Genomic DNA, 27,025 nt, shown 5'->3' with positions numbered 1-27,025 from the left:
GTGGTATTATTATGTATCAACTCAAGTTTTCATTTGAATGAAAAAGTCAAAATCTATAATAACTAAGAAATTTCTTTATATATAATTACCTAAAGATTTAACACTGTTTTTATTTTAGTTGTAGCTCACAGAATAAGGCTGTACATAGATGTCAGAGCTCAGATGCCACACATGGTCCACATCCACACACATTAACCTACACAACTGTGGGCAAGGTATTCTCAGATAACAGAAGGAGATAATGTGACTGAATGAATGTCATACACAGTTTGCTGAAGAAATGGTGGCAGCCAGTAGGACTGCTTCTTATAACACTAGTACACTGCTCTTGGAAGGCTGGGTGAAAAACCACTCAGAAGGAAATACTGACCACAGCTACCAGGAATGCATATAAACCATGTATTTAAATTTTTTGTAGTTACAGACTTTCCACCGCTGACCAATAGTCAGAATTTTTAATAGAGGAGCTGCTAGTTAAATGGATTGCCAAATCCTCTCTTTTTCAGGTATATCTTGAAATATATCTCAAATATATCCATAGATATAGTTATTACATTCCTCACCACCAGTCCTTATAGCAAATTTGCAAAACAGCCATTAAATCCCATTTTATCAACAAAGAAGCTGAGGCTTAGAAAAGTTTTAAAACTTGCTCATGATCACACAGTTAGTAAGCAGCAAAGATGAGATGCCAGGATCCCAGATCAAATTCTCAAGTTTGCATTTCCTTCTCTGCCCAAGCTGTCACCCAAAGATTTAAGTTCCTACTAAGGAAAGTAAACCTAGCAACGGCAGACTGCATTAACTCAGATAAAGGCTTCTTCCAAGACTATGTAAGACAAAAAGTCATCTTGACTCAATTTTAGGAGAGAAATAAATCAAATTATGTGTTCCTACTAAGTGTTAGTAGGAACACAAGTAAAGTCTAATACGTGGTGTCTCTCTCTCAGAGTTGGTGAGATGAGACTAACAAAGAATAAACAAAGGATGATGCATTTCCCAGCATATTTTCTAATTTAGTTCCTTCTTGTTGAAATCAAGGTTATAGCTGATATAATCTTGTAGAATATAACACATAGCAGAATACTTCCTTTATGTTCTACAGAAAAGGTTTACAGCATCATCCAACAACACAGGACTACTCAATTAAGTTTACTGGGGGTGGCGGCTTGGATTGGACCCAATGTCATTCAGCAGCAATACATTATCTTTAATTCAGATTAAATCCATGATTGGTCTACACAAGAATTCCAGGCAAACTTCCAATTCTTTCAGAGTGCTTAATAAAGGAAGCTGCAGATCCAACAATTCCACATCTGGGTATTTTTATCTGAAGGAAACAAAAATATCTCAAAAAGATATCTATACTCCCATGTTCATTGCAGCATTATTTACAGTAGCTAAGATACAGAAACAACCTAAGTGTCCATCGATGGAACAGATAGAGAATTTGTGGTATATATACCACAGAATACTATCTGGCCATAAAAAAGGCATTCCTGCCATTTATGACAACATGAATGGACCTAGAGGGTATTATGCTAAGTGAAATAAGTTAGAGAAAGACAAATACCATATGATATCATTTATATGTGGGCTTCCCAGGTGGTTCAGTGGTAAAGAATCACCTGCCAATGCAGAAGACATAGGACACCAGGCTTTGATCCCTGGGTTGGGAAAGTCCCCTGGAGAAGGAATAGGCTACCCATTCCAATATTCTTGGGCTTCCCTAGTGGCTCAGACAGTAAAGAATCCATCTGCCATGCGGCAGACCCTGGATTCAATCTTCCTCCAGGAAGATCCCTTGGAGGAGGACATGGCAACCAGTATTCTTGCCTGGAGAATCCAGTGGCCAGAGGAGCCTGGTGGACTACAGTCCATAGGGTTGCAAAATCTCCAACACAACTGAGTGACTGAGCATGCACACATATATGTGGAATAAAACAAACAAACAAAAAACCTGAACTCACAGATGCAGAGAACAGGTTTGACTGGTGGTTGCCAGAGATGGGGGTGGGGGTAGGGTGAAGATGTGAAATGAGGGGAATGGATGAAGGTAGTCAAAGGCACAAACTTTAAGTTATAAAATAAATAAGCCAGGGGATGTAACGGTAACTATAGTTAATAACACTGTATATTTGAAAGTTGCTAAGAGAATAAACTCCAGTACTTTGGACACCTCATACGAAGAGTTGACTCACTGGAAAAGACCCTGATGCTGGGAGGGATTGGGGGCAGGAGGAGAAGGGGATGACAGAGGATGAGATGGCTGGATGGCATCACCGACTCAATGGACTTGAGTTTGAATGAACTCCGGGAGTTGGTGATGGACAGGGAGGCCTGGAGTGCTGCGATTCATGGGGTTGCAAAGAGTCGGACGTGCCTGAGCGACTGAACTGAACTGAACTGAAGAGAATAAATCTTTGAAGTTCTTACAATGCAACTATATATGGTGATGTTAACTAAACTTCTTGTGGTGATTATTTCACAGTATACAGACATATTGAATTATGTCATACACCTGAAACAAGAATGAGCGTGTACTCAATCTCTTCAGTCGTATCCTATTCTTTGCGGCCCCATGGGCTATAGCCCACCAAGGTCTTCTGTCTGTGGAATTTTCCAGGCAAGAATACTGGAGTGGGTTGCCATTCCTTCTCCAGGGCATCTTCCCTGGAGACCCAGGGATAGAACCCGCGTCTCCTGCATCTCCTGCATTGGCAAGCAGATTTTTTACCAATAGCACCATCTAGGAAGCCTGAAACAAGAAGAGTGTTATGTGTCAATTATATCTCAATTTAAAAAACAAACATAACAACATGATACCAAAAATTATAATAACAGATTTAAATCTAAGGAGTATTAAGAGAGGTGGAAAATGTTATATCCTTTATATCCTCTTCCACCCACTGACCTGCGTCTCACTCATAAGAACCTGGTAGGTGACAACACCTAAGAAAGAAGATCAGGAAGAAGCTCCTCAGAGTGTCAGCAGCCTTGACTGTAAGCCTGAAGAAAGAAATAGATAGCACTGCCCCTTAACTATACTATTACAACAAATTAATAGCTGCCAATTTCATGGTTAACTTCTTTTCTAAATTTTAAGGATTTATTATAAGAGTGGTCATTATTTATTTAGGCCTGCATTTTTACAGAGCATTACACCCTCTCTTTTAGAGACCACAAACTGAACAGTTTGAATGAGTTCTTGCTTTTAAGGAATTTACAATCTAACAAGGAAAACAGAAACTTAAACATACAGAAAACCTGAGTCTGAGTCAGACATGATTTTTTAAATACTTTTAGTCAAGTTTTTATTCACATTTTGTTTATATTCACAGAATTTCCCAAAATGAGCCTAATTCCAGGAGAAAAAAAAGTCAGAATTAGCTGTAAGAGATCTTTGTTTAATAAAAGCAAAGATTTCATTGAATTGTAAGGTGAAAATGAAATGTGAAAGATTTAGCTAAATTAATGAGGAAGCTATTTCTAACAGATGCCTTTACCAAGTTTTAGGTGTCCCTTCAGGCTAAGTGCCAAGGTGGGGGCTATGGAAGCTTTTCCTAAAATGTAATCAACTTGAAGCAAGAAAAAAGTTCATTAATATGAGATTTTTAGAGCAGAGGCCGAGCACATAGCACTACACCATAACAGAGTAAGTATGTAAAAATCATTTGGTAAACTAAGTGGAGCTACATTAAATTCATGAATAGCTCATTCTTTTATTCTAGAATTTGAGGAAGTTGAAATCCATCTTTGCACACACTTGACCCTCTAGCAAAAAAACTGTACAACTGTCTTGAGAAGAAGGAGCAAAAATGGTAACGATTACAAACTCTGCTGGTTGGTTTACAGAACTTTTCTGGTAGAGAGAGGAAGGTTTCTTTTAATAACTACTGACTAAATCAACTAAAATCACCCTATTTAAGAAAAGTACAATGACTTTATATATCATTTAAAATTTAACGCAGCTGCCACAGCAAGCCTGCCTTCAATCAACCCATCAGATCCTCCCAAATTCAGAAGCATAGCGTGTGGAATACAAGGACAATTTGCTAAACTGCTGTCAATGAAACATGTTGAGTTATTTTTTTTTTAACCTCCAGAAGGAAAATTCCTGTGATGATTATAGTCATAGAAATATAATCTCCAGAAAAATGGAGCTAAAACACTCTACTATAGTGGACCACAGTGCCCCTAGTATAGTAACCAATGTTGTAGTCAAAGGGCATTTTAAATTAAACACTGCCAAATCAGAACATGCCACTTATTTGCTGTGTGAATATGAGCACATGATTTAACCCATCTGTCCCTCAATCTCATCTATGAAAATAGGTTAGACGTCACCCATTTCATAAGCCTAGTGAGAATTTCATGAGTTAAAACATATCAAGTGCTTAGGACTGTGTCTGGAAACTGGTGAGCACTTAAATATCAGGGGTCATTACCGCAGTGGAGTGTGGGAGGAGACTTCCATATAACTCCCTTCAAGTATGTCAAGAGTTGTCACATGAGAACTTAAACTTACTCTTTCCAGTTCCTGAGACAGAAATCGGACTAAGAAATGCATCATGGAAGAATTTGATTTGGGCTCAACATAAGTTTTTCAAACAACAGAAGCAACCTGAAAATGAAATTGGCTCCTTTGTAAGAGAAGGAGCCCCTTGCTGAGTGGAGGCCAGTATCCCCTCATCCACAGGGGTTCTTATTCTGGTGCTTTTACGGCACCTGACACCCAGCAAAGGCTCACCTGAGACAGACCATCAGACTCTTTCCCACAAACACAGTTGTTACTCAGGATCTTGTTTGGGGTTTCTCTGTATTTCACATGTGGTATGAATTTTGAGTCAGGATGCAAAGTGCAGTTCATGTGTATGAAAAATAATTGTGAAGTTAACTGGTTCATTACAGGTATTGGAATAAGACCTAGTAGTACACGAGCCATGTTCTTATCAGTTGCCCTAACCAGATCAAACAATAGGAACTCCAAAATAGATCAGAGTAATGTTTAATTCCCTCATATCACAAAACACTTTGATTCCTTCTTCAATTAAGAATATATTTCATGACTAATTATTTTAACAAAACTAACAGTCTCTTTTTCTTCATTTTACTAATAAGAATCTCCTAAACTTTAAGCTGAGCACATAACTACCTAGGTAGAGATTACATTTCCCAGCTGGTTGTAGCCATATCACCAATACACCAATGGAATAAAAGTAGAAGTGATACGTGCAACTTACTGATAACTTCCTTAAAATAAAGTTGTTTCCCTCCTTTCTTTTTCCCTCTTCGTATGGTACAGAAGGGGGATGTGATGGGGGGCCGGTTTAATCAAAGGGAGAAAACCATCCTAGAGAATGACCAAAAGGGAGACAAAAGGAAACTGGATCCCTGAACTTCTTTATGGATCAGAGTTACTTACTTAATTGAGAAGAACCAGCCTAGTTACAGAACGTTACTCATTAGAGATAGCTTCTAATATTGTTCCAGTCAACATATGTTTGCTAGAGCAACTTAGCTTCCCAATAAATGCAAGTGTTTATAAATATGGAGCGTGAACTCCCTCATTACAAAGGCTCAAAGATTCATGTATAAATATTCTCACTTAAATTCCTCTTTCAATAAAGACTTTTAATAGTGAAATTTAAAATTCTGATGTAGATCAAGCCAGCCACTAAAGCAAACAATGCTTTTGTTTGTACTACCAATGACACTTTCTAGAAGATGAAACAGAATGAAGGAAAACATCCAAATGACAAAAGAAGAGTATTTGAAGAAAACTACAAAGACAGTCCCTTGAGGGTCATAGCACTAAGATCCTTATAGGAATAAGACAAATAATCTCCCTTAGTCATCCACTTGTCCTTTAAAATGTTCAAGTCATTTTCAACTGTAAAATCTAAAAATCAAAACTGAAACCATGAATAAGAGTTCAGAAGGATTTAAGACATAATCAGATAAACACAAAGCTGAGCTTTTATGTTCATAAGAAGCCTCAGAACAATGTTTCGTTCCTCATAAGAAAACAGATTTTTAAAAGATAATGACATATTACACATGGTTGTTAAAGGACTTAAATCACTGTTTGGTTTTCTCCAGACTTTTCTTGAAAGAGTACAGAACAACAAAAATATCCAGTACAAAGTTTTTATGTTGTTCAAATAAATATCCAATATCTAGATCCAGGATTTTTTAAATTATGATTCCATCTTTTTACATTTTATTTAATGCCACCCCATTCTCAGTTAATCCTAATGTCAGTGGTGAATGCTATTTTTCTCTTATGGCTTTTTTAATAGGCTTTATACAATGGAAAACATTGCATAAGCTGATATTACTGTCCATGAAACCAGATAGCAATTGGTTCTCTATGATGTGAGCTTGCCTGGAAATTACTCTTTAATATATGCACCACTGAGAAAACTGGGTTTATTCTTATTTTAACAGTTTGCATTGCCATACAGGCTGGAAACTCCCTTTCTCTGACCCAGGTAAGGGTGTGTTTTATGTATGGCTATTTATGAGTAGCTTCTACAATATAATTTCTTTATTGAAACTTATTCAGTTAAGTTAAAAGGAGGTAAATTAAATAACTAATTTTACACACTAGCCATGAGGACTCATCAAAAAACTTCTTAAAGAAAAAAAAAAAAACCTACATTTTTAACCACAAAAAAAAATCTTCCTCAGTCTGGAACATCACCTCTTCTTCCTCATTATAATTTATATAAAGTTTTAAACTTTTAACAGTGAAGATAATAGAGGACATCTGCCCCAAAGACAGATCAGTTGAATCAATTTTCCCGGAGAGTTTTCAGAAGTACATTCTACTCAGAGTCAAGTCAAGGGCACAAGGATGTTGTGAGAACCTGAAAGTCATTCTTCAGTTCTTATGAAGAATATATTAAGAATAAAATCCAGATATCTGGATCCCCTTCTTTTTAAATCTTATGAAGTTCAGGTCATAAGAAGTTGGAAGACGTTGGTTCTCCATCAATTTGCTTTATGATTTGAGGAAATCAATAATCCCTCTAAGTCCATTTTCAGACCTGTTAAGAGGTAGATTCAACTATTATGAGGTAAACTGTAAGGATTCTTTTAGTTAATTGTCTACTAAAGCTCTATATTTTAAAGTATAAAAAGTATATCATATTAAAGTAAAAATGCAGATTTAGTTAGAAATTAAATGCTCCTAAGATCCATAAACTATTTTATTAAAACTACTATTAAAATCCTAAATCTTAATCCAGTAGACTGTTATATTGTAACAAACTATATTTATATTTAAAGAATCTTAATAAAGTTCATTTAGAATGGGAAAAAATCATCACAACAACAATGACCTAGTTCTGAAACCAGGATATGATAGAATAATGGTCCCCAAAGATTTTTATGTACTATTCCTTAGAATTTGGTTTCATGGTTTGGTTCCATGACAGGTTCCACATTAGGTTCCATTTGGTTCCATATTAGGTTCCATGACAAAGAAGATTACAGATGGAATTAAGATTACTAATCAACTGACTTTAAAATAGGAAGATCATCTTGGATTATGCAGGTGAGCCCAATGTAATCACAAAGATACTTAAAGATGGAAGAGAGAGAAGAGTTAGCATGGGGCAGGGTAAGGTAGTATGATGTGAGAAAGACTTCACTGGCTGTTGCTGTCTTTGAAAACGGAAGGGGCCAGGATCCAAAGAATGTAGCAGACTCTAGAAGCTGAAAGGGGCAAGAAAATGGATTTTCCCCTAGCCCACCAGACTCCTCTGTCCATGGAATTCTCCAGGCAAGAATACTGGAGTTGATTGCCATTCCCTTCTCCAGGGGTCTCTCCAAACCAGGAACGGAACCCAGGTCTCCTGCACTGCAGGCAGATTCTTTACCACTGAGCCACCAGGGACACCCCAAAAGGAACACAGCCCTGCCAATACCTTAATTTTAGCACAGTGAGACACATTTCAGGCTGCAGACTTCTAGAACTATAAGATAACAAATATATACTGTTTAAAGACACTGTGATAATTTGCTAAAGCAACAATAGAAAACTAATATTTAGGGTTTCTAAAATGTAGCTTTTGAAGAGTAAGAAACCCAAACCTCCAAAGTATGCCAAAGCAATCCCCTCAAATCTATCATTGTGTGTTAGATCCTTCTGACTTTCAACTTAAATATGTGTCCCTAGCTCAGTTGATGATGGTTGCTTTAATCACAGAATAGTGAAAGGTTGAACCACCTTAACTTTGCTTTAATTCTGGCCCCATGCAACCAGATTAACATATCCTTAAATCATTGTTTTTTGGAAACCTGGGTTACTGGTGGTTGCAAATTTGAGGAATAAAGAAAATAGGGAGGAAAAAATTCTGCCTTCCCCCACCTCTACCCTACCAAACACAGACATACTTAATATCTGGGAGACCTGGAACATGTTTCTCTACCTCTCAGAGCTTTGGCTTCCTTATCTGTAAGGTTGAAATGATAACCACAGCCATGTTTTTCCAACTGCTATAAGAATTAAAAAAATAATGTAAGATCTTGACAATTTTGGGGCTTCTACACCATGAAATTGTAAAAGAACCCTCCATAACCCTCCATAACCCATCCATGGTGCCATAAACAATACCTCTAATGGCTCCCTGGAAGAAGGAGAGAGATGGTGGACAGCCATGCTTAATAAATGAAGGGGTAGAATTAGAGAATGATCTCAAGCTCTCCAATTCTATAATAATGTAATTGGATAATTAAGCAGTCTTAAGTTTCTGCAGTACAAACAAATGAGTTTGTTTGGTTTGGTTTGGTTTTTGCTGCACCACGTAACATGTAGGGTCTTAGTTCCCAGACCAGGGATCGAATCCATGCCCCCTGCATTGGAAGCACTGGACAGCCAAGGAAGTCCAGTGAGCTTTATTTTTCCCACAACAGCTCCCTCCCAACTATGCCATCTCATATCCCCTTGCCCCTGGGTACTCCAGTTATTACTAATAACTGACCTCACTCAGATTTCACAATATAGCTCAGTTGGTAAAGAATCCACCTACAATGCAGGAGGCCTCGGTTGGATTCCTGGGTGAGGAAGATCCCCTGGAGAAGGAATAGGCTACCCACTCCAGTATTCTTGGGCTTCCCTTGTGGCTCAACTGGTAAAGAATCTGCCTGCAATGAGGGAGACCTGGGTTCAATCCCTGGGTTGGGAAGATCCCCTGGGAAAGGGAAAGGCTAACTACTCCAGTATTCTGGCCTGGAGAATTCCATTGACTGAATAGTCCATGGGGTCGCAGAGTTGGACATCACTGAGAGACTTTCACTTTTTTAAGTCCTTAAAAAACTCATTCCTATTCATTTAAAACTTCAATCTCAAGTTCATTTCAAGGTCTTCTTTCCATTCCATACCCCCAAAGCAAGCGAAAACAGTGGTGGTAGTTGCTGCAGTAGGGGGTAGGTCTAGTCTACCCACTTCTCTCTTTCTCTTCCTCCCTATACTTCCCTTCTAGGGTTGGGCTGGAGGATGGATAGGACAGGCCATGGTCTCTCTAAAGATGGCATCATAGGGATGCTGCAGGCCCCACTGGTTTGGGTTTCTCTGCTCCCCGGGTTAACACTGAACTATTGATTCTCTCTGTAAGGCAGGCATCCAAATGCTGACTCTGTGTGGAGATGTTGGTTCTCTACAGTGCTCTTCTTCCTATACATTCATCATACTGGTTTTAGAGATCTGGCTTGGACATGACCTCTTTCTCCCACCACTTACCCAGCCCCTGCCCCAGTCTTTTGTTACTAGAGTCCCTCTGTTCAAATGCCTTCTTTGGGTGGGGCACTAGCAACATCCTGGCCATCTTTGACAGTGTCACCTTTGTCCACACTCAGGAACTCGGACAGCATAAGAGCTCTGCTGGTCTGGCAATTCAGCACATTCCAGAGAAGAGATGAGCATCAGTCCCAGCTTACAGGGAGACTTGGTGGAGAGGGGAATTGTTGGATGCTACCACCATTACCTGCCCAATCTTTACTAATGATTCTCTTGAGTCCTTTCTCTCTCAGCTTCAAAAGGGTCATGAGCTCTTCCACCCAAAATTAGGAAAGTAGAAGGAACAGGCTCCCTTCCAAGGTCACCTCCTCCCTGGAAGTCCTCCCCTTGTTCAGTCTGGGAAAGTGGGGTGGGCAAGAGCAGCAGTGAAGGCTGCCTCTCTGCAAGACCATTAGGAGTGTCGGAACACAACAGTTCACAGTCCCCCTGCGTCTGTGAATCATAGAGTCTTTTGTTTTAAGCTGTGACAGCTAATACCAGCGCTCACAACTATTTCCATTCTGTTATACCAATTTCTACGATGTCTTGTTTCCCAGAAGCCATTTCTCTGTATTGGTGACCCTGTCATGCTGATGGAGGAACTCTGACGAATTCTTCCTAGGGCTAGGGCTAGGAAAACAGAAAAAAAAAAAAAAAAAACAGACATAACTTGTCTTTAATGCTAACCATTCCCAACAACCGAGACCAGTTCTTTCTAGATCCTTTCCAGAAATCTCTAGGTTCAAGGGCCCTGTGCTGAGTATTCACCATTAGTTGTTATGAAGTGAGGTGTTAGTTAAAAGACTCTCCAGAACCAAAATGCCAACAAAATCCCCAAACTTTGTATTTCCAAATGTACAACTTCTGGCAGAATGATCCAGGTAAAGAACTATTTATTGAAACATTACTGTGCCCATTTATAAACATGGTCCTCTCTGATTCCTTTCTCTTTAGCATACATTGATCCTCTTTCTCTTCTCCCCAAACCATAGAAATCTCAACTTCTGGTGTAACTTAACTGCTAATACTTTTGACTTCTCATAGCCGATGCAATTACTTTCATAATAAATGTGTCATTGGATAAATACCATCACCTCAGCCATAGGACAGAAAGCTGGGGATCAAAAGGTCACCTGCCGTTGAGGTTTCTGACTTCCAATGTGTCTGGCATAAATGTGTACACACACACCACTGCATTTATCACAAAACGAGGTTGATTCCACACTAATTAAACATAAGAGGGTATTAGGAAAAATAACTCTTGTAACTTTCAGGTGTCTGGGGAAAGCCTCATTGTTTAAAAAAAAAAAATGCTTTAAGAGAATGTGACCAAATGTCTTATTGTGCAAATGCTGCAACAGAGAAAAGACAGGGAGAGAGGGAGAGAGAGAGAGAGAAGAGAAAGAAAAAGCCAAAGTCCTATGCCCTTTCAATAATTTAACATAACCACAGATAGATAATTAAAGCTGACATATGAGGAGTGTTTCAACAAAGAGCAGCCTGTGCCTATAACCCTGGCCAGTCTCCAAGTGATGGGGATAAACCTCTGGGTACCATTTGGCCATAGTACTGTATCTCTGCATAGCAGAATGGACTCGTTACCATCAACACAATAAAGTAGCCACGAGCACAGTCATTTTACAACATACTCACATATTTAAATTTCCCACATATTGACTTTGAAATTTCCACCCCTCAAAAAGGAATTAAATGATTAAACAGACTTTCAGTTTAATGGAATTCCTCAAATATTCCTCATATGTGTGATGAACTCACCTACCTCAAATGTAATTGGGGAGAAATCTGAATCATACAGCATCATATCCACTATCACTTATCAAAATTGCAACTTCCCTGGATTAAAAACTCAGGCACATCTTTTTGATTTATTGATGCTGGAAGACAAAACTATCAAACTATAAAATAAATCATATCAGTTTGCATTAATTAACAGTCCATCCTTAGCCTGTATAATTTATAGCAAAGTTGGATCATAAATTGTTGCTTCATGGTAAACATGTTTATTCTGAAAAAGAGTAAAAATATACTAAGAGAAATTCCATTCTCTCAAGCAAAAGTGGAACAGAGTACAATATTACTGTAAAGTCATGGGCATTTTACATGAAAGGTTAAGAAGCTAAAAAAAATCATACGCAAAGAGTCCTTAATAGAGTTTCCCAAAGTTGTTTTCAGAATTTCTTCTTTTTGACTTGTCAGCTAAACTTATTTTTTAAGGTAGCTATATAATGTCTCCTATTTCATGACTACTAGCTAAGGTTTAAATCAATATTATTTAGCAGGATGTATAGTATAAAGATTAAAAGCAACCTATGGAGCTAAACCATTTGAGTCCATTTATTCGCTCTGCCATTTACTAGCTAAGTAACCCTGGGCAAGTCATTTAGTATCTCTCCAACTGTGAAAAGGGAAATAACAAGTAAAAACACTAAGTACATAAGGTTATTGTGAGGATTTAATGAATGAATATACATTGACTGAACAATGCCAGACTCATAACTTAAATAAGCATTTGCTGTCATTATAAGAAAATTTCTCAATAGGAAAATCTCTGCAAGATGTACTGGGTGTTTTATCTATTAAACATAAAAATAAAGCATTTAATTATTAATAACATATTTAAATATATACTATTTAATTACAGCATGGAATCAATAATTCCAAAGTATTTCAAAAAAGGAGTTCACCAAATGCTGAAGGTGTCTTTGAAGCGTGTATGTCAGTCTCCAGGGGGAGCACAGACTACCAACCTTCATTCCCCACCCCACCCCACTCTGCCACTTCTGCCCCTACTATCTCCTCCAAAAACTAGTAAATGATTACAAGACTGCAAGTTCAAGGGCTGATAGACTCTGTTTTATGGAGGTGAAGTTTTCAAAGATAAAGGTCAGAGTGCACACAGCGTGGTCTCCTCTATATCACCTCACCCAACAACAGGCTGACCTGAAGGGAACAGAGCAAGGCAGTTTACACGGTCTCTTCTCACATAGTTGCCCTTTTCCTGAGCTCAGATCCCAACCCAGCCTAAGCCTAGAGAGGCATAGAGGGTAAACACATTCTGCTCCTGCTGACTACTTATTCTCTCGCCCAATGGGGTGCTCTTCTGGGCAGCCCACCCTCATTCTCACATGTCAGATCTGAGATGGGAGATGTGGATTTTAAGGACACAGGCTATTTGGCCTGCTTTGGTTTGAAATCACTTGAGCCTTAAAGGAAGTACCTATAACATGATCAAGTCCAGTTTTTCTAGAGTTCTGCCTTGTAATCTTGGTCCCAGCTAACAGTAAAGGAGGTTTGTTTTCGGTCTCTTTTTGCCCTCCTTGTGCATTTACCTTCCTCAACATCTCACAGAGAAGGTGCTCTGAGATATAATCCCACCATCGTTTCTACCCATTACATAGTACCATACAATGATACAAGTGTGCCTAATTAAATATGCCACTGGTGCTTAGTCTGGGCTTCTCTGGTGGCTCAGAGACCCAGCTTCGATCCCTGGGTCGGGAAGATCCCCTGGGAAAGGGAATGGCAACCCACTCCAGTATTCTTGCCTAGAGAATTCCAGGGACAGAGGAGCCTAGCAGGCTACAGTCCATGGAGTTATAAAGAGTAGGACACAACTGAGCAACTAACACTTTCACTTTTCACGCTTAGTCTAGTACAGATTTAGCACATTTTAAAAGACTTTTGAACAAGTCAGTGTGAAAGAATTAAGAAAGCAGATATTATCTTTCAAAGGTATTTTGAATACAAAGTTGTATGGTTAAGGAAAAACATAATATCCTTGCCAGTAAAAGGCATGCTGCTGCTGCCGCTGCTGCTAAGTCGCTTCAGTTGTGTCCGACTCTGTGCGACCCCATAGACGGCAGCCCACCAGGCTTCCCCATCCCTGGGATTCTCCAGGCAAGAACACTGGAGTGGGTTGCCATTGCCTTCTCCAGTAAAAGGCATACACTTTCACAAATTCACAAATTAAGAAATTTTGGGGAACTAAGTGCACTTATTAAAATAGTTTCGTTGATATATTGTTTCATTTTGGATGGACTGTATTGTTTTCAAAATTAACTTGCCTTTCTTTCCGGAGTGATAATGATAATATAAATAATGATTACTTTCTACTCATCACATACAATCCTACTTGTCTCAAAATAATGCTGCTAAGTCACTTCAGTCGTGTCCAACTCTATGCGACCCCATAGACGGCAGCCCACCAGGCTCCCCCGTCCCTGGGATTCTCCAGGCAAGAACACTGGAGTGGGTTGCCATTTCCTTCTCCAAAATAATGCTAGATTAATTATTAGTGAGGTTAGTTATAATGGTACTGTGGAAAATAAACTAGATTATATCTCTCTTACACATCCACATAAAATGCTACAGATTAAACTACAAATCAAATTCTAATTTAAATCCAAGGGACTATTCCAATATTTTGTCACATTATTATTTTGTTGCCATCAAATGTTAGCTGAAATACACAATACATTGGCCAAGACTTAAGACAGAATGTTGTCATTATAGAACTTGACCATTCAGTTCTAATTGTTTTTATTGTATATTATAATTTATTAATTACAATAAATTCTGTCTATCATAACCTTCATAGTAAGTAGGATACCGAGATGAACTGGGATGCAAAGATAAACGTGCATGCATACATACTAAGTTGCTTCAGTCATGTCTGACTCTTTGCAACCCTATGGACTGTAATCTGCTAGTCTCCTCTGTCCATGGGATTCTCCAGGCAAGAATACTGGAGTGGATTGTCATACCCTCCTCCATGGGATCTTCACGACCCAGGGATCAAACCCTAATCTCTTATGTCTCCTGTACTGGCAGGCAGGTTCTATACCACTAGTGCCACCTGGGAAGCCCTGCAAAGATAAATAAGATTTGAAAAAGCTACAAATATATCTTTTTTTACATCATTAGAAAACATCAAAATATGAAATTATGTAGAACTGACAGGTTCCATTGCAACAGGTTTACTGATTTATTATTACCCTAGATTGGAAGTGCAATCAAATTATTCTCTCCATCTAGTAATCAATGGTTCATTTACTAGTGGTGAGATCCCAATGGAAAACTCAAAAAGGAATTTTACTCCTGCCTCTTAGTCATTTTAAGTTGATAATTTTTTTAATGTACAATTTTATACAGGTCTCATTTTAGATATTGATCCTGAAAATGGAATTATGTTTAACATTCACCATTATTAAAACTGAACAGTCACTGGGGGAGCAGGAATTACTGCCGTAATTCTTTCTTTGAATTACTCCCCAGCCTACTGCCCAACCAGTTGCTCCAACATTACCTAGAAGCATTAATGGAGTGTTTGTTCTGTGGTACCAAAGGTAAAATCAGCTGTCCCCAATGTCATCTCATAATAGCCTGTGGTACCTAAGGTCTTATTTGGAAATATATGTTCAATTGACATTTTACTGTACAAAATTTAATTACCTGTTTACTCTACTGTAAAGGGGGAAAGGCTGAGAAAACAATTCTTCAGTCTTAATTGCAATGTATGTTTAGCCTCTCACTGGCTATGCAATTAACTTCTACTTTTTAAACCTTAATACATTTTTCAAGAAGGAAAAAAATTCTTATAAATTCTGATAATAATAGGAAGCACTAATCAACAGGTACTTCTAAAAGTCTCTCATCAAAACAATACAGGGTTCTTTATCTAAATTTTATTCTGAATTCTCTTGAGAGATGCTGTAAGAAATCACATCAGAAAGGCACTACTATGAGAAACAACCACTTCTAAGGTGAAATGTGACCACATTTCTATGGAAATTTCAGGAAAATTAATACTCTAACTGAAGTTACTGGCACAACAAAACAAATCCATGCAAGAAGTTCAATGCCATTTATGAATCATACCTCAGGAGGGGCATCCACAATGGAAACCACCAGGACACACTTATGGCCAGGTTGTTTATCTAACATTTACCCATAAGTTGATTTTTCAGAACTTTTAACATATTTCTACAGGCAAAAGAGTCTATAAATGCTGATTAATTCCCATGCCAAGTTACAGAAGCCTATTTAACTTATAGTGTGTCTAAAATTTTTGAGTTATTTCTCAATTATACTTCATTCCCTTCATAATTGTCCCTATAAAAAAATATTTTCAGAGCTCCCACACAAGATCCCTTATTTCATTATTCCTCTAGAGTAATACATACTCCTATGCACCATATAGCATAGGCTTCCCTCATAGCTCAGTTGGTAAAGAATCCACATGCAATGCAGGAGACTCTGGTTCAATTCCTGGGTCAGGAAGATTCTCTGGAGAAGAGATAGGTTACCCACTCCAGTATTGTTGGGCTTACCTTGTGGCTCAACTGGTAAAGAATCTGCCTGCAATGCGGGAGATCTAGGTTTGATCCCTGGGTTGGGAAGATCCCCTGCAGAAGGGAACAGCTACCCACTCCAGTATTCTGGCCTGGAGAATTCCATGGACTGTACAGTCCATGGGGTCGCAAAGAGTCTGACACAACTGAGTGACTTTCACTTTCACTTTTACTATGCCCCATAATGAGTCTAAAAGAGAATACAATCCTTTACAAACTGCTGCGTGAGAAGGGGAGAAGTGGGTCAGGCATAAAAGAACAGGTGTGACCTTCATATATTGACAACAAGTAGAACATCTGCCAAGCTTCTCTGCCTTTCAAAGCACAGTGCAGGCCTAACAAAATGACCAAAGACAAGAGCGTCTGCAATCTCTTTCTGACTGAACTCAACTGAAAGTTGCTCAGTCATATCCAACTCTTTGCGATGCCATGGACTGTCCATGGAATTCTCTAGGCCAGAATACTGGAGTAGGTAGCCTTTCCCTTCTCCAGGGGATCTTCCCAACGCAGGGATCGAACCTAGGGCTCCTGTATTGCAGGCAGACTCTTTACTAGCTGAGCCACAAAGGAAGCTTTCTAGAGTCATCCATTTCGAGTTGTTCTGAATTGGAGAGGTGAAGCAGAGAAAAGAGAGTTTACCCACAAACCTTGGAGCCCAAGAATTTGCCACTTTCTTAGATGTTCACGTTACTTCTAACCTAAAATGTGTTCATGGATCGTGGCTCTTTCTGCATCTGAGAATCAGCATGAGACCACAAGTTTTCAGACATGGGTATGAATCCTGACTCCACATTGTATCAGGAGCTCTCCATGCCTCCTTTCTCTACTTCAGAGAGTTTGCTGTGAGGATTAAGTGATTATAATGTATGAAAGCTCCTAGTTTAGTACCTGACTCACATTAGGCAGTACTTCATAAAAGTGAATAAAATTTCCCTTGCTCCTCTGAGGAGAGCCATAATTTTGATATGGGTCAGCAGGTACCCAAGGAGCATCTTTGAGGCTGCAGCTCAGAAACCCACTACATCAGCCCCACAATCACAATGAACATGACAGAATGAGACCAGCCATGATATAAGAAACATGGACAACATGGAAGTCACTACTTTAGCTGCTTCAGTGAACATCTCAGCACCTCATTTCCAACTTCTGTCTTCAACCCACACACTTATGCCCATGGGATCCAAGTGATAATTTCTTCTCAAGAGTTCATACTGAAGTAGAAGCAGAAGGAAATGGGAAAAAGTAGGACTCTTCAATACATTGCATATAACGGGAGATAAATCATTTGCTTTTTTTTTTCCTTGGCTTTGCAGTCTGTGAGATCTTAGTTCCCTGACCAGGGATCCAATACAAGCCCCCTGAACTGGAAATGTGGAGTCTTCACCACTAGACCACCAGGGAAGTCTCTCAACTATTGAGAGACTTATTTTAAAAGTCTTGCTTTAAAAATATGCTATTTTTAAAACATGTATGTACCTCAATTCCCATCATCTATTTGGTGGCCAGAAGTTTGTTCAGATTTTTTGTTACAGCTTATGGACAAACCCAAATGAACTTTTTGGCAAACCCAATAGTATAGGGAGCAAACAATTTCTATTATAGAGTAATACTGATAAACTACAATCTAGAATGCTAAATATTTTAAATACATAAATTTTATATCAATACCAGATAGTTATTGGTCTAATTTCTTAGGTAGAAGTATATTTGAAAGTACAACAGTACCTAATTACTAGATATTCTCAACCCTGCAATTAACTAAACTTGTCATTTTAAACCAAATGTCATAAAGAAGCAATTAAGATGGAGTTTATATAATATTGTGGTATACAACAATACACTTACCAAAAAACATACAACATTTATAAATGTCAATGCTGTACAAAAAATTACATAGAAAAACACAGGGGAAAATGGACAGGTTAAAGAGAACATAGTTTAACTCTCACATTAAATTTTTCAAAATTTAGAACTGGGCATATAAGGGAAGAAACATAATTCAGTAGAAAGACTTTCAAAAAATGTGTAAAGATAAATACTATTGTTTTCATCAGCTCAGAAGGAAATTGTTTTCTCAACTAAACACATGTTTTCACAAATTAGGGAGGGCAAATTTACTGAAAACATTCCTTCTATTAATATACAAGACAGTCTGTTTTCTGGCATGCTAGAGGAATGCAGTATTCTGATTTATCTACTATTCAAGTTTACAGAAAATTAGCAGTCAAATTAGAATAGAAACAATACCCTCAACTGAGCTGAAAAGAATTTGATATTTGATGATTCACAATCTTTCAGTGGCTCAGAGTTATGACCATGAATATCAATTATCACTGTACTAAGGCTATCTGGAACAGCATTTAATAGTTAGATTAATATAAAATGTACTAAAGCTTTCTTTTTGTGTATGTTTCAATGCCAAATAAAAATAACTCTTGGAAAAACAACAAAGAAAGCAATTTTTTCTCAACAGAGAAGCATGTACTACTTACTTCTTATGATCTAGACCTTTTTCAGAAACTCTCGTTTTTATTGTGCTAAAGTGCACAAACCATGGAATGACAGATTCTGAGATGTCCTTGATCTCAGAGGAGGAGTGAAACAGAACCCATCACCTGTCCCTTTCCCCACTGGAAGATAATGAAGGCCTCTGGGAATAGACCCCAAGGACCAATGACCTACAGGTTATCCTTGAAGATTAACAGATGCATCACAATGACCTTAGACAACTCTCCAGACATCAAAATGTTTGGCGCAAGTCTGAATATATAAACCCTGTAAAAACTCTAGCCAAATTTTATTACATAAATCAGTAGCATCTGTAGCTCACCACAGATATATACAGATACACATGCTTATATATGGAATATTTCTGGAAGGGTACACAAGAACATGTTAACAGCTACTGCGGTGGACTTTGTAAGTGGGAATGGGGAGTGGCTGGGAGTTTTCCCTTCAAACTCCTTTGCAACATTTGTTTTTATCATATGCATATATTAATAATTTTTCAATAAAGCTAACTGATAATAAGAATTCACTTCATATTCTGGTATCTTTAATTTTAAATGGCAATTATTAAATGTTTATTTTACTATTAAATAGGGAAAGGATTAAGTTGCTATTCCGTTGCCTCCTTCCTTTTTTGTCACAAAAAGAAATTTCAAAACTAAACTGGCACCATTACTCAGCAAGGACCCTTCCAAGAATATCAACCAGCACATACAAAAATTTTAAACTTACCAATTTAGCTGCAAGAATTTGTATACTCCTTACACTCTGTTACTTTCATTTCTTTTACAACAAAAAAAAGCCCAATGCTTTTTATGATGGTATATTTTAAACTATCTTGTGGCTATTGTTTTCACACAACACATGTAGTGTCTACATCTTAGGCTTCAAAATGTATACTGTCTACAGTGGGCTTTTTTAAGTTTCAAAATAACATGCTTTCTGATCTATGGGTTAAAGGGGGCAGGGGCAGGGATCATTTCCTTTTTCTCCAAATTCATACCCAGAAGAGAACACTCCTCTTCACATAATCTAAAAGTCACAAAATAATAGAAACTACTACAAGTCATTTGCAACTACCACCCACTCTTCTTTTAATATAGAAATTTCCCTGTTTGGCTCTAAACTTCCATGTGTCAGTATTGGGGAAAAGCCTAGACCATACTTGGAGCTAGCTGGATGGACTGTGGGAACAGTCTACCCACACTGGCACTAGGAGTTCCAATTTAGAGCTTGAAAAAGAGAAACGTATTGTGTGATGTATACACAGCTTCAACCTGAACAAGGGTTTTGAAGGTATTAATACAAGCACATTGAATAGTAAGTATGGATAGTTCCAAGTCCATCCTTCATTTTCATCTTTGGCTTATTTTTATATGGAAGCAGTTTCATACTGAATGTTCTTCCAAGATCAATTTTAATGTCATGTACTCAAGATTATGTACTCACGCATTTATGCTAAAAGGCCCTCTTCCAAAGCCTGTGGAAAGGTTCTGAATTCCAGGAGACCTTATACCGATGTCATGAACCCAAGATGAAATCTCAAACAGGAAGCAAGCCCCAAGTGGAAGGAAGACAGAAAGAGACAAGAGGAGGGATGAGGCTAGCCAAACGGATAAATAGAAACCGTGACTGGTAGTTGAAGGGTCGGGAAGCGTTCTCCTGGCTGTGGTGGTAACCACGAGGACCAGTGGTGATGCTTGGTGGATTTACTGCTTTCCGGTTACACTATCTGCACAACTCTAGGCTCCACCTTCGCTCTTTACTTTGCCTACTTTGCCGCAAGGTCCACTGAAAAAAGCCTGCCTACGAGGAAGGTTCACGCTTCGTGAGATCTCAAGACAGTTTGAGCCTCGAAGATTTGTATGTTTTGTTTTTTGGGTTTTTTCCCACTTGAGGGTAAACTGTGCGGAGAAAGCTAACTTTTCGTTGGAGAGCAGTGCACGACCTTCCCGCAGGTCTGCATTTATATTGAGTTCTGCCTTCCTCCTTACATCAATGGTTTAGAGAAACTTTCATAGAAAATGAGGGAAAGCATCCATCAAAACGCAAAGGCGCAGAATGGAACTTTTCCTCTGCGGTGAGAAAAAAAAAAAAAAAAAAGTCACTTCTGCTTCTCACAGCCAAGAGCTGAGTCTGGGAACCTCCGGACAAGGAAGGAAGGTTTGGTAATGAAGGACACTGGAGAAAACAATGCTAAGTCTGCGATGCCTCCGGACACCGTACATCCTGCCCCAGCCCCACGACCCACCCACCGCCCACCCACAGCCAAGCTCCCGGGGCCGCGCGGCCTCGCTTACCTTGATGATGCTGCTGCGCCGAGGGGTCGCCCGCGCAGCCTCCAGGAGGGCGGCCTCACTGTCCGCCGGGGGCCCCGCAGCTCCGGGCAGGGCGACCCCACTGCGACGGTCCCTCCACCGGCCCCCAGGGGCCGCCGCCACGCAGTCCCCGGAGGTGGCATCCGGGCCCACTCGGGGGTCGTCTTCGCTCCCGGCCGCGTCAGGCGGCGCTGAACCCTCCCTGCTGGCTGCGCCCTCGGCCATGGCCGAGCGCGGTTCGGGCTCCCCGCGGGGAGGCGGCACGCCCGGCAGCGAAGTGCAGCCGCTGGGCACGGGTGCGCTCCTGCACCGGGAGGCGGCCCGGCCAGACTTTGTTTCACCGCCCGGTTGCTGCGGCGGCGGCGGCGGCGGCGGTAACTTTCTGGAGAGGAGGCATCTCTCGAGTAGAGACGTCCGCGGGCTTTGGTCCAGGAGGCCGGCAGTCCGGCGAGGGGAGGACGGCGGAGAAGATGTGAGCAGGAGGGAGGAGAGACGACAAGGAGAGGGAGGTGTCCGAAATGTGATGCACACGCCCGCTCTGCGCCAGACAAAAGGCACCGGTCGCCTGGCCGGGCGGCCGCAGAGGCCGGGACGCGTGCGGCCTGAGAAGGGCTGGAGCCCGGCGACCGCTGCCCGGGGCACCCGCCACCTGCCCAGGGACCGCGATGCAGTGGCCCCAGGAAGTGCGGCGGCGGCGGCGGCGGCGACCTCCACTCCGCTCTGTTGTGACAGGGAGGGAAGACTTGTTTTGACAGCCCGTGGGGATTGGCAGGCGTCTGGGCCTCTTAGGAGCCTCGCCTCGCCGACAGGGGGTCGGCCCGACCAATCCCCACTGCGGAGGGGTGTGCCCGAGCGCGAAGAATGGAATGTGTTCTCTAACTGGGAGCCGGCCCAGCCGGGCTCGTGTACTCGAGTGGGGTGTGAGAGCACGCTCGCGTGTGCATACATTTTGAGAAGTTTAGATGTTCGACACGACCCTGGAGATGCAACAAAATCGGGGGGTGGGGGAGAGGGGAGGGGAAAAGAAACCTTCATTTGCAAACAAAGCAATTTGGAAGAAATGGGGTATTGAGTGTTACTGTCAGTGCCTTTGGGGGTGAGTTCAAACCATCAGGGGTTAACTGCAGACTCTCACCTTTAGAAGTTAAGTCCATGCAGAGATAAACCAGGGTTTACTGGAACCCTGTTGTTGGATAATTTGCTTCAGGTTCCATGTAAAAATCTTCAGTTCACTCTGCACTGTTAATAAATGAAAAGGAAAGGGAATTAGATAACATGAGGGTAATAGGAAACAGAACCAACTAAATCCATGTAAAGAATGACTCCTCACAAACCAAATACAGGATTTGTTATTGTTCAGTCACTCAAAGGTGTCCGACTCTTTGCGGCCCCACGGACTCCAGCACACCAAGCTTCACTGCCCTTCACCCTTTCCAGGAGCTTGCTCAAATTCATATCCATTGAGTCAGTGATGCCACCCAACCATCTCGTCCTCTGTCGTCCCCATGAGCAGTATGAAAAGACATATAGGATGCATGTTCGCTAAGTGCAAGGTGAGGTAAGGGATTTAATTTCTATCCCAAAACACTTGATAATGAATGGTTCAACTTCCTCTCTCTAGATAATCCTATGTAAACATATTTTGCTCATTTCCAGCAAGTTAGCAAGCAAGAGATATCCTTGAATGATTCATTAAGGCACAGAAATTATCCACAGAATTCTCCGATAGATGAAAAAAAGGATGGCTCTGAGATTCCCTAGTAAGATTTGGTATAAGTCTACAAGCAATAAATGCTGGAGAGGGTGTGGAGAAAAGGGAACTCTCTTACACTGTTGGTGGGAATGCAAACTAGTACAGCCACTATGGAGAACAGTGTGGAGATTCCTTAAAAAACTGGAAATAGAACTGCCTTATGATCCAGCAATCCCACTGCTGGGCATACACACTGAGGAAACCAGAAGGGAAAGAGACACGTGTACCCCAATGTTCATCGCAGCACTGTTTATAATAGCCAGGACATGGAAGCAACCTAGATGCCCATCAGCAGATGAATGGATAAGAAAGCTGTGGCACATATACACAATGGAGTATTACTCAGCCATTAAAAAGAATACATTTGAATCAGTTCTAATGAGATGGATGAAACTGGAGCGTATTATACAGAGTGAAGTAAGCCAGAAAGAAAAACACCAATACAGTATACTAACGCATATATATGGAATTTAGAAAGATGGTAACAATAACCCTGTGTACGAGACAGCAAAAGAGACACTGATGTATAGATCAGTCTTATGGACTCTGTGGGAGAGGGAGAGGGTGGGGAGATTTGGGAGAATGGCATTGAAACATGTATAATATCATGTATGAAACGAGTCGCCAGTCCAGGTTCAATGCACGATACTGGCTGCTTGGGGCTGGTACACTGGGACGACCCAGAGGGAGGGTATGGGGAGGGAGGAGGGAGGAGGGTTCAGGATGGGGAACACAGGTATACCTGTGGCGGATTCATTTCAATATTTGGCAAAACTAATACAATATTGTAAAGTTTAAAAAAAAAAAAAAAAGCCTTTCTGCATCACTACAAACAAAGCTAGTGGAGGTGACGGAATTCCAGTTGAGCTATTTCAAATCCTGAAAGATGATGCTGTGGAAGTGCTGCATTCAATATGCCAGCAAATTTGGAAAACTCAGCAGTGGCCACAGGACTGGAAAAGGTCAGTTTTCATTCCAATCCCAAAGAAAGACAATGCCAAAGAATGCTCAAACTACCACACAGTTGCACTCATCTCACACACTAGTAAAGTAATGCTCAAAATTCTCCAAGCCAGGCTTCAGCAATATGTGACCCATGAACTTCCAGGTGTTCAAGCTGGTTTTAGAAAAGGCAGAGGAACCAGAGATCAAATTGCCAACATCTGCTGGATCATCAAAAAAGCAAGAGAGTTCCAGAAAAACATCTATTTCTGCTTTATTGACAATGCCAAAGCTTTTGACTGTGTGAATCACAATTAACTGTGGAAAATTCTGAAAGAGATGGGAATACCAGACCACCTGACCTGCCTCCTAAGGAACCTGTATGCAGGTCAGGAAGCAACAGTTAGAACTGGACATGGAACAACAGACTCGTTCCAAATAGGAAAAAGAGTACGTCAAGGCTATATATTGTCACCCTGCTTATTTAACTTATATGCAGAGTACATCAGGAGAAACACTGGGCTGGAAGAAGCACAAGCTGGAATCAAGATTGCCGGGAGAAATATCAATAACCTCAGATATGAAGATGACACCACCCTTATGGCAGAAAGTGAAGAACTAAAGAGCCTCTTGATGAAAGTGAAAGAGGAGAGTGAAAAAGTTGGCTTAAACTCAACACTCAGAAAACTAAGATCATGGCATCTGGTCTCATCACTTCATGGTAAATAGATGGGGAAACAGTGGAAACAGTGGCTGACTTTATTTTTCTGGGCTCCAAGATCACTGCAGATGGTGACTGCAGCCATGAAATTAAAAGATGCTTACTCCTTGGAAGAAAAGTTATGACCAACCTAGACAGCATATTAAAAAGCAGAGACATTACTTTGCCAACAAAGGTCCATCTAGTCAAGGCTATGGTTTTTCCTGTGGTCATGTATGGATGTGAGAGTTAGACTATAAAGAAAGCTGAGCACCGAAGAATTGATGCTTTTGCACTGTGGTGTTGGAGAAGACTCTTCGAGTCCCTTGGACTGCAAGGGGATCCAACCAGTCCATCCTAAAGGAAATCAGTCCTGTGTGTTCATTGGAAGGACTGATGTTGAAGCTGAAACTCCAATCCTTTGGCCACCTGATGAGAAGAGCTGACTCACTGGAAAAGACCCTGATGCTGGGAAAGATTGGGGGCAGGAGGAGAAGGGGATGACAGAGGATGAGATGGCTGTATGGCATCACTGACTCGATGGACATGGGTTTGGGTGGACTCCAGCAGTTGGTGTTAGACAGAGAGGCCTGGCGTGCTGCAATTCATGGGGTCACAAAGAGTCAGACACGACTGAGCAACTGAACTAAACTGAACTGAATATTAGAATCTATGTTAAATCTCATTTATAACATTGTTATTTTTAATTATTAATAATTTTATAATTTGCGATGTTACTTGTTCCTTTGACCAAGAACAGGAGAAATTCTGCAGCCTTTAGACTCAGAATGTGTTAGAATATCAGAATTTCAGAGATACAAGGAGATGTAGAGATCATCTAGCATAGGCCTTTTTTTTTTTTTCCCCCAAATGAGAAGAAGGCCCAGAAAGCTTTAATTTCTTGTCTACTAGTTAGCAGGAGCTGAAATTAGAATCTGCCACTTAACTCCTCCAGTAATCTCTTCACTACTTTATCTGGCTCCTCTGGGGCTGCAAGAAGCCAGAACTGGATGAGGCCCTTGGGAGTTTTCAGACTTGACATTTACCAACTTTTAGGGAAGACTGAGAAGGCTTCATTTTACCTTTTCTTTAAATATAAATGCAGCCTACTAATGAATGTACCAGATTAGCAACCTCTGGTTATAGATCAACACCACCCTCTAGTGAGATTCTGAGAACTGCATCATAAAAGCAATGGATTTTTCCTTTTTTTCTCAGATGAAAAATACAGGAGAGAAAATTCAATGTTTCCTTTCAACCGATCTGCCCTTATAACCCATGTATGGATGTGAGAGTTGAACTATAAAGAAAGCTGAGCACCAAAGAATTGATGCTTTTGAACTGTGGTGTTGGAGAAGACTCTTGAGAGTCCCTTGGACTGCAAGGAAATCAAACCAGTCCATCCTAAAGGAGATCAGTCCTGAATATTCATTGGAAGGACTGATGCTGAAGCTGAAACTCCAATCCTTTGGCCACCTGATGCGAAGAACTGACTCATTTGAAAAGACCCTGATGCTGGGAAAGATTGAGGGCAGGAGGAGAAGGGAACAAAAGAGGATGAGATGGTTGGATGGCATCACTCACTCGACAGACATGAGTTTGAGTAAGCTCTCGGAGTTGGTGATGGACAAGGAAGCCTGGTGTCCTGCAGTCCATGGGGTCGCAAAGAGTCAGACACGACTGAGCAACTGAACTGAACTGCCCTTATAATCCACAGACTAAAGGAAGGACGTAAAAGGGCCACCCACATTTAAAACGATCATGGTGGTGGTGGTTTAGTCACTAAGCTGTAGCCAACTCTTGTGACCCCATGGACTATAGCCCTCCAGGCTCCTCGAGCCATAAGATTTTCCAGGCAAGAACACTAGAGTTGCCATTTCCTTCTCCAGGGGATCTTCCTGACCCAAAAATCGAACCGGAGTCTCCTGCACTGCAGGCAGTATTGTTTACCAACTGAGCTACCAGGAAAGCTCATAAAATGACCATACATGTCCTTTGCCTTCATAAGAAATATTGTTACTTGCTATACTCACAAATTGAATAAGGAAATGGCAACCCACTCCAGTACTCTTACCTGGAAAATTCCATGGATGGAGGAGCCTGGTAGGCTACAATCCATGGGATTGCAAAGAGTCAGACACGACTGAGCAACTTCACTGACATACTCACAAATATACCCTATTTTAAGCTATCACTGTTTTTCTTTGATATTCAAGTATTATTATGTTTCATTTGAGTCTTTTACAGTTGCTTTCAGAGCTTCATCTTTCTGTTTCCCTAATAAAAATTCCATTTTGGGGTTGTCCTGAGAAATGTAAAACTGTGGTTATCTCTATCTTGTTCTACAATATTAATATATTTCCAGGGATTTCTGATGTAAATCATTTGTGTATATGACCTTAATAATATTTTTGATATCAAAATTAGTGTCACTCTACTAATTTTTATAGTCAGTGATCTTCAAAAAAAAATAAACTAGAAAGTACAGCAAGCAGTGTACAAAATTTTTCTTGTTTCAACTAGATAATGTCCAGTTATTCTCATCTCTTTTCTCCCTTAACAGCATTCTGTCTTAGCCTCATGTGAAGGCAAACATGCACATACACACACTTCTGAATCTCTGCTCTGAGCATCTGTTCATAAAGACTG

At 40.3% G+C, this 27,025-nt stretch overlaps 1 protein-coding gene across 1 annotated transcript in view; it reads right to left on the bottom strand.

Moving 5' to 3' along the window:
- PLCL1 (phospholipase C like 1 (inactive)) overlaps positions 1-21,473 on the bottom strand; it is a 366,630-nt gene extending 345,157 nt beyond the window's left edge. The window contains exon 1 of the mRNA XM_061380875.1: positions 20,964-21,473. Coding sequence (XP_061236859.1) covers positions 20,964-21,206 — 243 coding nt within the window. The 5' untranslated portion in view covers positions 21,207-21,473. The remainder of the gene's footprint in view (positions 1-20,963) is intronic.
- Between the last annotated feature and the right edge of the window lie 5,552 nt (positions 21,474-27,025).

Source organism: Bos javanicus, chromosome 2 (genome assembly GCF_032452875.1).
Source record: "Bos javanicus breed banteng chromosome 2, ARS-OSU_banteng_1.0, whole genome shotgun sequence".
Lineage (NCBI taxonomy): Eukaryota > Metazoa > Chordata > Mammalia > Artiodactyla > Bovidae > Bos > Bos javanicus.
This window is presented reverse-complemented; position numbering and strand designations above follow the sequence as displayed.